Source organism: Argopecten irradians, chromosome 13 (genome assembly GCF_041381155.1).
Source record: "Argopecten irradians isolate NY chromosome 13, Ai_NY, whole genome shotgun sequence".
NCBI lineage: Eukaryota > Metazoa > Mollusca > Bivalvia > Pectinida > Pectinidae > Argopecten > Argopecten irradians.
Window position 1 is genome coordinate 35610080 of NC_091146.1, and position 13650 is coordinate 35623729.

Consider the following 13650-nt stretch of genomic DNA (forward strand, 5'->3'; position numbering starts at 1 on the left):
TTGAAATTGGTAAAAAAAACCAAATCTTTTCATGTAGTTATTATCAGGGTTATGAAGTTTAATTTCTTTAAATAAACCCCAGAAATTAACATCTGTGGAACAAAGCGTTATTGTTAGTTATACCCTGCATGTGTGTTTCAGTACACCAATCTAGACCTTGGCCACTGTAGTAATAGCATTGTACAGAATGGTACCCTTTTATGAGCCGTGAGCACCATCAACAATCAATCCAAGATATTGTCGTTAATAAACGTGCGACACCCAATCATTATTTAGAGCCATCAGTGTTCACACCAGGTGCATCTTGGTGACTAATCTACATAAGTATTAAATCTAAAAAATACACCTGTGCCCTTTGTCGACTTTCTCTGAAGGAATGTCACCATAAGTCTCTTGTTTATGTAATCAAAGAGATTACAAATAGTCTATGTCATTGGCATTAAAACCTCAATAAATTGGTCACAGTAGGTATGGATATGTCTGAAAAAAGATTTCTCAATTAAATTATTTTTGATAAGAAAGTTGACCAAACTTTAAAAATTCAGAGGATCATTATTTCAAGAAAAATTAAATTAAAAGATTGAATATGATCCTTATAATCAATAGATTCTATAAAAACAACAGGGATCATTTAGGCTCTCCAATGTTTATTTGTGGTAGACTAATCTATTGAATTTTCAAAGATGACATTTGAAATTTAGTTAAAATCAATATCTGCTTTAAAACAAAATGATTTTCTATTGTTCTCATCTGACAACAAGAACATATGTTACATTCTGATGACACCTGTAATAATTCTTTTTAAAATTAATTCATCTGAAACTGCTGTTAAAAAGTTTAGAATTTTAACAATTTTTAGCATTATTAACTGATCAATATCACAAACATGCACTAGTTTTTCCACCTTTAAGAATATTGTTTCACTTTTGATGGAGTTGATCCGTTTAAAAAATGCTTTAAAAAATTTGAACTCAAAATGAATGTGAATAAAAATTCAATGAGAGGGGATATACATTGTTGATATTTAAAATTTGAATTCTTATCAATTGGGTTATGATTTAGAATAAGATATAACAGTATCCGTGGGAGAAAATGTACGTACCATTACAGGTAAACAAAATGTGTATTTTCAGAAATGAGATGCCACCGTATTTCAGAACACCTGCACCCAGTATGCATTCTCGGGGCCCCGGCCTCATGCCTGGCCACCCTATGCCGTATCGGGGCCACATGGGTCTCCATCCGCAGGCCTCCCAGCATGTGCCCGCAAATGTAACGGTCAGTATTTCATGATTCTACCAGTAATAAGGTGTGTGTTGCTTTCCCATTGCAGATTCGCGTCCGGGAACGCTCGATTCGCCGAAAGAATTGTGAGCGCTCACGCAGACAAGGAACTTAATGACTTACTTGATTTCAGTGCGGTGAGTTTGACGTTTCTATGGTTACCGGTACCGTTTCCATGGTTACCGGTGCCAGTTTCCATGGTTACCGGTACTGTTGCCATGGACGTTTTTTTAGACACCTGTCCATGTCTGTATCCCAATATTTCGTTTGCTTGCTTCACCTTTTTTTGGTTGCATTAAAATTAAAGTTTTATTTTCCTTTTTCAGTTTTGTTTAGTTTTGCCTGTATTGTTGTTGTCGCTGTTGACCAACATTATCAGTTTCATTTTACCCATATACATTGATGTTGTCTGCATGGCGTTTGTATTGTTTCCTCTGTGCATGTGCTTTTCATTTATTTCCTACCTTTCCTGCTCTCATCATGTATTGTTTAAGTTTGTATGCGCCATCTTCAGTCTGGGAAGAGTTTCCTCCCTTGAACATGCATGCATCTACCCTTTTCCTTTGTCAGTGCATGTATATATATATCTCTGGCTTTTGCTGGTGTCCATTCAATTTTGTAATCAGTTGACCAAGATCAAAGGTTTCCCGTTCATACAGTTTCTTTAAATCATTTTATATTTCCTTAAATGGTTGTCGCCATCTGTTTTCTATCATCATGTCAAATGAATATTTTAAACATATTATCATTGTGTTCATTCATAAAATTATCATTTATCATAATTGCATTAATGCTGCCATGTCACAGTGACAGATTGTAATTCATTAAGAAGTTAAATTTTGTGTTGTTAAATTAGGTTGAGTTTAAGCATGGAGGTTCCAGTGCCATTCTATTATCCATAACACTGTTGTTTTCGTTAAATAGGAAATAAATGAATCTTGTTTTCAGAAATTAAATGAAGCCATTTACATGTTGTTTAAATTGATTATACTGACGAATAATGTTGAGATTCCACAACTGTCCATGATCACAGAAATAAACAAAGTGTAATGAAGAAAGTGTGAGGAGGAAGTATTCCGTCTCTGCATATTACAGAGTTAGCTCCCTTGTGAGTAGGTATCCATTGTGACATCATTATTTTGTGAGCTCAATTCACATCATTTTCTCCGAAAAATTATGACGTTACGCTCCCAAACACATGACGTCACAATCAATACCTACATGCAAGGGCAGATAACTGTAATATGCAAATAGAGAATAGATTATATACATGTGTGAAAATATTGTAAATATTATTTTGGTGTTAAGGCTTTAATTGTTAGAACCACTTTGAACTAAATGCATTGAAGCAAAAGATTTTGAAGCACTCTTTATTAGATTATAATGCCATGAATATGTTCCTTCACATGTATGTGAACCATTTCAAAAGATATTTTATGAAATATCTTTTGAAATGGTCCCCAACAATAGTTTTTGAAACATCCCCTCCTTATTTGCTATACTGATCCTCCATATTGACAACAAGCTGTTGCATATGCGCCATGTGATATAGTGTTTGTATTTCTATAAAATCTATTGATTTTCTCTAAACTTGGTCAATTTTTGTCCTGATGTATTACATTTTGATCAATATAAGTTAGCCTTAGACTTTTTAATAATACACATGAAGTCATCCTTTTGTCTTTATCTGGGCACAAATTTTGACCAGTACTGTTTGGTCAGTCCACATATACTATAATGTGCACTGTACCAGGACATGATTGGGACAATTCAACTTTTCTACTAAGTTTGTATTTCAATTTTCATCTTGAAAATACTTTTTTCAGTCACAGGTATTCTTATTAGGTAAAATGACATTTTGAGGAGCAAATTAAATAAACATTGGCAAAAATTTTTTTTTTGAAGATCACAGAAAGAAGGGTTATACAACTGAATTTGATTCATAATGTCACTTAATGTATAATGATTGAGTTAGCTCAATGAGATGGGATACTTAATGTATAATGATTGAGTTAGCTCAATGAGATGGGATACTTAATGTATAATGATTGAGTTAGCTCAATGAGGCGGGATACTTAATGTATAATGATTGAGTTAGCTCAATGAGGTGGGATTTGGAATACACATGAGGAAACACAATATAATGATTAGGGCTGGATCAATATATCGATATACCGATACGTATCGGATTTCATAAGCGCATCAAATATTGATACGCAAAAATGCTGTATATCGCTGTATCGTTTTAACAACTCAACCTACTCTTTATTATAGAAACAGGAAATTCCAAACAAAATTTATTCTTAAAACATCATTCAAGTAAAAGCATTTCAATCAAAAGGAAGTATTTAAAGCATCTGTATCACCTAGATGGATTAAAAATGTCTTTTCATAGCAAAGAATACGAATTGACAGAAATAAATCAACACAGATGGTGAACCAAATCAAATGTTTGGTACCAGGTTATAGAATGTTACAATATTCAAAACACAATGGTCAACTGAATTTGAAAAAAGAGTTCCAGTATATCCTCAATACGTATCGTGTATTGTTTCAGTGTATTTTCAATAAGTATCGTATCGTTTTAGACCTTCCAATACCCAGCACTAATAATGATATACCATAGTTTTATTAAATGTGATTCACATGGCACAATACATACATACAGTGAATCTGTCCTCCAATGTATAATGTGAAACAAACATCCTGTCAAATAATGCGTAGACTGCGAAAGCCAACATTTTTTTTACGAAAGCCGACAAAAAGGTTAGGTTAATATGTTTATATGGCGTAACATCACTGTGTTTATTTACCTCAACAGGATACTTAATGACCTTACAAACAAACAGTTGTACAAGGTGTGAATGTTGACGGACAAGGGGAGATAACTGTTAATGCCATAAGATTATCTCGCCCACTATAATTAACTTGTCACGCCTGATTAGCCGCGGTAGTATAGGGAGATCAGGAGTAATCTGCCCGGCGGTGAAGTTCACACCTTTGGAGACGTTTGTCACACAACAGTGATAGGGGATTAGTAGGCATTAGTTGAGAGATTACCGTCCAGGAATGTGGTCACGTAGGTAGGTCTACAAAAATAAGGTCAACTTAGTGATATATAGGGGTTGTCACAAACCAACGTGTGGGTAGGTCTACAAAAATAGGGTCAACTTAGTGATATATAGGGGTCGTCACAAACCAACGTGTGGGTAGGTCTACAAAAATAGGGTCAACTTAGTGATATATAGGGGTCGTCACAAACCAACGTGTGGGTAGGTCTACAAAAATAAGGTCAACTTAGTGATATATAGGGGTTGTCACAAACCAACGTGTGGGTAGGTCTACAAAAATAAGGTCAACTTAGTGATATATAGGGGTGTCACAAACCAACGTGTGGGTAGGTCTACAAAAATAGGTCAACTTAGTGATATATAGGGGTTGTCACAAACCAACGTGTGGGTAGGTCTACAAAAATAAGGTCAACTTAGTGATATATAGGGGTTGTCACAAACCAACGTGTGGGTAGGTCTACAAAAATAGGGTCAACTTAGTGATATATAGGGGTCGTCACAAACCAACGTGTGGGTAGGTCTACAAAAATAAGGTCAACTTAGTGATATATAGGGGTTGTCACAAACCAACGTGTGGGTAGGTCTACAAAAATAAGGTCAACTTAGTGATATATAGGGGTTGTCACAAACCAACGTGTGGGTAGGTCTACAAAAATAGGGTCAACTTAGTGATTATATATACGTGGGGTAGGTCACAAAGGTCAACTTAGTGTATATAGGGGTCGTCACAACCAACGTGTGGGTAGGTCTACAAAAATAGGGTCAACTTAGTGATATATAGGGGTCGTCACAAACCAACGTGTGGGTAGGTCTACAAAAATAAGGCAACTTAGTGATATATAGGGGTTGTCACAAACCAACGTGTGGGTAGGTCTACAAAAATAAGGTCAACTTAGTGATATATAGGGGTCGTCACAAACCAACGTGTGGGTAGGTCTACAAAAATAAAGTCAACTTAGTGATATATAGGGGTTGTCACAAACCAACGTGTGGGTAGGTCTACAAAAATAAGGTCAACTTAGTGATATATAGGGGTTGTCACAAACCAACGTGTGGGTAGGTCTACAAAAATAAGGTCAACTTAGTGATATATAGGGGTTGTCACAAACCAACGTGTGGGTAGGTCTACAAAAATAGGTCAACTTAGTGATATATAGGGGTCGTCACAAACCAACGTGTGGGTAGGTCTACAAAAATAAGGTCAACTTAGTGATATATAGGGGTCGTCACAAACCAACGTGTGGGTAGGTCTACAAAAATAAGGTCAACTTAGTGATATATAGGGGTGTCACAAACCAACGTGTGGGTAGGTCTACAAAAATAAGGTCAACTTAGTGATATATAGGGGTCACAAACCAACGTGTGGGTAGGTCTACAAAAATAGGTCAACTTAGTGATATATAGGGGGTGTGTCACAAACCAACGTGTGGGTAGGTCTACAAAAATAAGGTCAACTTAGTGATATATAGGGGTCGTCACAAACCAACGTGTGGGTAGGTCTACAAAAATAAGGTCAACTTAGTGATATATAGGGGTTGTCACAAACCAACGTGTGGGTAGGTCTACAAAAATAGGGTCAACTTAGTGATATATAGGGGTGTCACAAACCAACGTGTGGGTAGGTCTACAAAAATAAGGTCAACTTAGTGATATATAGGGGTCGTCACAAACCAACGTGTGGGTAGGTCTACAAAAATAAGGTCAACTTAGTGATATATAGGGGTTGTCACAAACCAACGTGTGGGTAGGTCTACAAAAATAAGGTCAACTTAGTGATATATAGGGGCTGTCACAAACCAACGTGTGGGTAGGTCTACAAAAATAGGGTCAACTTAGTGATATATAGGGGTCGTCACAAACCAACGTGTGGGTAGGTCTACAAAAATAAGGTCAACTTAGTGATATATAGGGGTCGTCACAAACCAACGTGTGGGTAGGTCTACAAAAATAAGGTCAACTTAGTGATATATAGGGGTTGTCACAAACCAACGTGTGGGTAGGTCTACAAAAATAGGGTCAACTTAGTGATATATAGGGGTCGTCACAAACCAACGTGTGGGTAGGTCTACAAAAATAGGGTCAACTTAGTGATATATAGGGGTTGTCACAAACCAACGTGTGGGTAGGTCTACAAAAATAGGGTCAACTTAGTGATATATAGGGGTTGTCACAAACCAACGTGTGGGTAGGTCTACAAAAATAAGGTCAACTTAGTGATATATAGGGGTTGTCACAAACCAACGTGTGGGTAGGTCTACAAAAATAGGTCAACTTAGTGATATATAGGGGTTGTCACAAACCAACGTGTGGGTAGGTCTACAAAAATAGGTCAACTTAGTGATATATAGGGGTCGTCACAAACCAACGTGTGGGTAGGTCTACAAAAATAAGGTCAACTTAGTGATATATAGGGGTTGTCACAAACCAACGTGTGGGTAGGTCTACAAAAATAAGGTCAACTTAGTGGTATATAGGGGCTGTCACAAACCAACGTGTGGGTAGGTCTACAAAAATAAGGTCAACTTAGTGATATATAGGGGTTGTCACAAACCAACGTGTGGGTAGGTCTACAAAAATAAGGTCAACTTAGTGATATATAGGGGTTGTCACAAACCAACGTGTGGGTAGGTCTACAAAAATAAGGTCAACTTAGTGGTATATAGGGGCTGTCACAAACCAACGTGTGGGTAGGTCTACAAAAATAAGGTCAACTTAGTGATATATAGGGGTTGTCACAAACCAACGTGTGGGTAGGTCTACAAAAATAGGGTCAACTTAGTGATATATAGGGGTTGTCACAAACCAACGTGTGGGTAGGTCTACAAAAATATAGGGTCAACTTAGTGATATATAGGGGTTGTTCACAACCAACGTGTGGGTAGGTCTACAAAAATAGGTCAACTTAGTGATATATAGGGGTTGTCACAAACCAACGTGTGGGTAGGTCTACAAAAATAAGGTCAACTTAGTGATATATAGGGTCTGTCACAAACCAACGTGTGGGTAGGTCTACAAAAATAGGTCAACTTAGTGATATATAGGGGTTGTCACAAACCAACGTGTGGGTAGGTCTACAAAAATAAGGTCAACTTAGTGATATATAGGGGTCGTCACAAACCAACGTGTGGGTAGGTCTACAAAAATAAGGTCAACTTAGTGATATATAGGGGTGTCACAAACCAACGTGTGGGTAGGTCTACAAAAATAAGGTCAACTTAGTGAGTGATATATAGGGGTTGTCACAAACCAACGTGTGGGTAGGTCTACAAAAAAATAGGGTCAACTTAGTGATATATAGGGGTGTCACAAACCAACGTGTGGGTAGGTCTACAAAAATAAGGTCAACTTAGTGATATATAGGGGTTGTCACAAACCAACGTGTGGGTAGGTCTACAAAAATAGGGTCAACTTAGTGATATATAGGGGTTGTCACAAACCAACGTGTGGGTAGGTCTACAAAAATAGGGTCAACTTAGTGATATATAGGGGTTGTCACAAACCAACGTGTGGGTAGGTCTACAAAAATAAGGTCAACTTAGTGATATATAGGGGTTGTCACAAACCAACGTGTGGGTAGGTCTACAAAAATAAGGTCAACTTAGTGATATATAGGGGTGTCACAAACCAACGTGTGGGTAGGTCTACAAAAATAAGGTCAACTTAGTGATATATAGGGGTTGTCACAAACCAACGTGTGGGTAGGTCTACAAAAATAGGGTCAACTTAGTGATATATAGGGGTCGTCACAAACCAACGTGTGGGTAGGTCTACAAAAATAAGGTCAACTTAGTGATATATAGGGGTCGTCACAAACCAACGTGTGGGTAGGTCTACAAAAATAAGGTCAACTTAGTGATATATAGGGGTGTCACAAACCAACGTGTGGGTAGGTCTACAAAAATAAGGTCAACTTAGTGATATATAGGGGTTGTCACAAACCAACGTGTGGGTAGGTCTACAAAAATAAGGTCAACTTAGTGATATATAGGGGTCGTCACAAACCAACGTGTGGGTAGGTCTACTACAAAAATAGGGTCAACTTAGTGATATATAGGGGCTGTCACAAACCAACGTGTGGGTAGGTCTACAAAAATAAGGTCAACTTAGTGATATATAGGGGTTGTCACAAACCAACGTGTGGGTAGGTCTACAAAAATAAGGTCAACTTAGTGATATATAGGGGTCGTCACAAACCACGTGTGGGTAGGTCTACAAAAATAAGGTCAACTTAGTGATATATAGGGGTGTCACAAACCAACGTGTGGGTAGGTCTACAAAAATAAGGTCAACTTAGTGATATATAGGGGTCGTCACAAACCAACGTGTGGGTAGGTCTACAAAAATAAGGGTCAACTTAGTGATATATAGGGGTGTCACAAACCAACGTGTGGGTAGGTCTACAAAAATAAGGTCAACTTAGTGATATATAGGGGTTGTCACAAACCAACGTGTGGGTAGGTCTACAAAAATAGGGTCAACTTAGTGATATATAGGGGTCGTCACAAACCAACGTGTGGGTAGGTCTACAAAAATAAGGTCAACTTAGTGATATATAGGGGTCGTCACAAACCAACGTGTGGGTAGGTCTACAAAAATAAGGTCAACTTAGTGATATATAGGGGTCTGTCACAAACCAACGTGTGGGTAGGTCTACAAAAATAAGGTCAACTTAGTGATATATAGGGGTCGTCACAAACATATGGGTAGGTCTACAAAAATAAGGTCAACTTAGTGATATATTGGGGGTTGTCACAAACCAACGTGTGGGTAGGTCTACAAAAATAAGGTCAACTTAGTGATATATAGGGGTTGTCACAAACCAACGTGTGGGTAGGTCTACAAAAATAGGGTCAACTTAGTGATATATAGGGGTTGTCACAAACCAACGTGTGGGTAGGTCTACAAAAATAAGGTCAACTTAGTGATATATAGGGGTCGTCACAAACCAACGTGTGGGTAGGTCTACAAAAATAAGGTCAACTTAGTGATATATAGGGGTTGTCACAAACCAACGTGTGGGTAGGTCTACAAAAATAAGGTCAACTTAGTGGTATATAGGGGTTGTCACAAACCAACGTGTGGGTAGGTCTACAAAAATAGGGTCAACTTAGTGATATATAGGGGTTGTCACAAACCAACGTGTGGGTAGGTCTACAAAAATAGGGTCAACTTAGTGATATATAGGGGTTGTCACAAACCAACGTGTGGGTAGGTCTACAAAAATAGGGTCAACTTAGTGATATATAGGGGTTGTCACAAACCAACGTGTGGGTAGGTCTACAAAAATAAGGTCAACTTAGTGATATATAGGGGTTGTCACAAACCAACGTGTGGGTAGGTCTACAAAAATAAGGTCAACTTAGTGATATATAGGGGTGTCACAAACCAACGTGTGGGTAGGTCTACAAAAAAGGTCAACTTAGTGATATAGGGGGTCACAAACCACGTGTGGGTAGGTCTACAAAATAGTAGTGATATATAGGGGTCGTCACAAACCAACGTGTGGGTAGGTCTACAAAAAATAAGGTCAACTTAGTGTATATAGGGGTTGTCACAAACCAACGTGTGGGTAGGTCTACAAAAAAAAATATAGGGGTCAAACAGTATATAGGGGTTGTCACAAAAATAGGTATAAATTGTGGGGGTTGTCATAAACATATGGGTATGTCTACAAAAATTAAGATAATGTTGTTAGGTCCACATCAATAAGGTCATCTTAGTAAAAATATGGGTCGTCACATACAGATATATACTTTGCATACCGAAAGACGACAGCAAAATAATTCTGTAGAGAAAAGGATGACAACAAAATATTTGACAGTAACTGTATTTCATCTGATTGATCTACAAGGTGGTTTTAATTGCCCTTGGTTAATTGGTTATACTGATAAACAAATGACAGTTTTAATGGGGCGTTAAGATGTGATTTATCATCATGGGCGACAGGTAAAAACGGTAGAGGGGGGGCGAGGATGTTACTCCTGGGCTCACACTAACTTTCCAGTTTGCTTAGCAAAAGTTGCGAAAAGTGATTTTTTTCTCGTTAGCAAATAAGAATTTCATTTAGCAAATTATGCATTGACAGCATTCCATAATGAAGAACATTAAATTACTAAGAAGCATCAAATAATGTATTTTATGTAACAAGTGAAAAGTACACACATACAAAAGATCTTGATCATTCATTAATCCATATTCCGTCGTGTGTATTGTTACTTTACATCCCTTCCACATTAAAATATATTTGGTACAGTAACTGATTAATTTATCAACTGTTTTAGACTTTTCTATGAAAGTAATGCAACTGAAAAAAGCCTTGTTTGAAGCTTGTATCCGCGTGATTGGATATATATCGGGTGTGTGAAGAAAAACTTAAGCATTTTTTGGGAATGAGCATGAATTTATTTTAGCATTTAGCCAGAACGATTCGTAAATAACGAAAATGCGAATGGGTAGCGTGAGCCTAGAACCATGATGAACATGTGATATTTTCTATTCAGGGTTCGTGCTGGGTGTTTCATAAATGGGGACGTCCTCCTCAGATAAAATGTGGCCCCTGTATGTAATACAGGGGTTTCGAGGTCCCAAAACGACGTGGGTAAAGTACAAGTTACCATTGATTAGTCCCACCTTTCGGTGATTATGACATCATATTTTAACATGAATTATAAGACGTCATAATCACCGGAAGGTGGGACCAATCAACGGTAAATTGTACTTAACCCATGTCATTTTGGGGTCTCGAAACCCTCGTATTAGAATGAAGTTTCAGAAAAAAAATGGAGTTACTTTTGATTTTCTAGGAAGAATATGAGGACGATGTAAGCATAAGCTCTGCTATTGATTGACAGCTTTTGTCTCTGTGGTTGTAGATTTTTAAATGACTAGAATACATGTAAATGTAGAAATGCATCATTAGCCATGATGGATGGATATGGGCGATGTGTAGGTTAACGAGGCTCACTAATTGATGATCTAGCATATTTATAGCGTATCCAGAGTTAAGTACAGGTTTTCTTTATGTTTATATCGTATAACATAATGTTGATACATTTTCATAGGATCACACGTGTTTAATCTTGTATGAGATTTAGATGAATTAAATAAGTACTTGAATATTTGATATGTGAATCTTTGCAGTCCAATGGCCATGGTTTGCTTGGGTTTATGCCATACCCATATTCATTTTAAGTATAGAAAAACAAAAAATGACAATTTTTTATCCCCCATATTCATTTTAAGTATAGAAAATCAAAATGACACGACTTTTTTTCTGAATCTCCAATTACATTTGGGGACCCCATTTATCTGAAGAGAACCCTATTTATAGAACACCCAGTGCAAGCCCTGTATGTAAGTCTCTGCAATTAATTGGTTTGTTAGGTTTACTGACCAGGGTCATTTAAGGATGTGCCTTGTGTACTGATGGAGTAAATTATGGGAGTGACCAATGGTCAGCACCTGGAATCTAATAATTACCCCACATGGGATTCGAACTTGTGACTCTAGAGTTGCAGGGCATGCAGTACTAGTGTATATCAGAGCATCTGCAGAAATATTTGAAACATTTGAAGACAAATTTGATGAAATCTCAAAAAGTGAACACAAAATTAAAACAGAAAATGAACAACACACATATGAACTAATGGCAGGATGTTCGTTCTTTTGAATTTCTCATTTTAAAGATTTACTGTTAAAATATTTTGTTTTTTTTTCCCACATGTACACTATATTCTCATTCAAATTCTTGTTATTTTAATTGGTGAACTCATATAATTACTATTATTCCACAGACTTCTCTTCCTATAACTGAAATGTTGAACTACTATTGAAGTTCTGTAGATAACATACGTGATCAAATGTTATACATAAATCTAGTGTACTGATGAATTATGATAACTTAAAGAAATTCAGACCATGTTTTATCAATCACTTAAATTCAGGACAAACAATATTGATGAAGGTTTTTTTTTCTGATCAGGGGTTGCATTTAACACTGTTCTCATATCCTTAGCTTTTTAAAAATCTAAAATGAAAAAGGGACTTCACTTTTTTTCTTAAAGTTCATCATGATTTCATAAAGTGACTCCTATTTTATCTGACCCGATTTAGGGAACACCCATGGCAAACTGTACTGATTACATACAAATTATGTATTTATTTTATGACTTATTATGACTAAACCTATTGTCTTTTGTGTGCAATTCAGTTTCTCTGAAGGGAACTAGCAATTGCAGATTTCTACACATAAATATTGATCAAACTTGATAAAAGTTTATTGAATATTCTTCCAAGAAGTTAATAAATATATTAGATGTTGTCTTGACTAAATATTGTGTAATGATTTCTGATACCACTTAACACAGAACATGAAATTTGATGTCTTTTTTTTGCAGCTTTATGTTATGCTTTATTTCAATATAAGATGTTTTATCGTTATAAAAAATTATCAAATATAAAAGTGAAACATAATTCTGAAAAAAATAAATTTAAATTGTATAAGAAAAGAAGACGGAATGATTTAAAATTGTTTTCTTAACAAATTTATTATATACTAAAGATAATGAGCAGCCATATGAAGTTCATACATGGTAACACAATCCAATGATTATTGTGAATGCCGTATTCGACCTAATAAACGTCCATGTCCCTTTAAGCGCCCCTCCCCCTTTTTGAGGCCTCAATTTCAATTGCCCAGGCAAAAAGACCAAAACTACACAAAAATGTAAAGATTTCCAATATAATTTCGTCCTATTAACACCTTTTCATTCTTTTCAATTTGTATACGCCCTGGGCGCTTATTGGGTCGAATACGGTGTTGGACAGAGAATTTTGTGATCGTTCCGCAAGTTGAAAATTTCTGTTTTGTTGTTATGTAGATGTTTTCTCCCCCTGTGTCTAAGAACGGCCCGCCTGTCGGCCCGTCGGGAGCGGCCAGTAACATGGAGTTCGGTGGATACAAGTCCGCTTCTCGTAAGTACTCTTATTTCTGACCTCCATTTTGTATTACATAAAATATTCGTATGTAATATTTCATTCGTAGCTTGGAGCTTAGATATAATTTCCTGGATAGAAAAATTGGTCATTATTTGAATTAACAAGAGTGGCTATGCTGTATTTGTATATTACAGAGTTATCTGCCCTTACGGGTAGGTATTGATTATGAGGTCATGTGTTTGCGAGCGTAACGTCATACTTTTCAGAGAAACAACATGAATTGCACCTACAAAATGTTGACATCACAATGGTTACCTTCCCACAAGGGAGTTAACTCTGTAATATGCAAAGACGGAAT

The 13650-nt window shown here is 36.7% G+C and overlaps 1 protein-coding gene across 1 annotated transcript in view; it reads left to right on the plus strand.

Annotated features, from left to right (window-relative positions):
* LOC138306792 (transcription factor 4-like) overlaps positions 1 to 13650 on the plus strand; it is a 76311-nt gene that overhangs the window by 1307 nt on the left and 61354 nt on the right. The window contains 2 exon segments of the mRNA XM_069247282.1: positions 1134 to 1278; positions 13235 to 13328. Of these exon segments, the coding sequence (XP_069103383.1) occupies positions 1134 to 1278; positions 13235 to 13328 (239 nt within the window).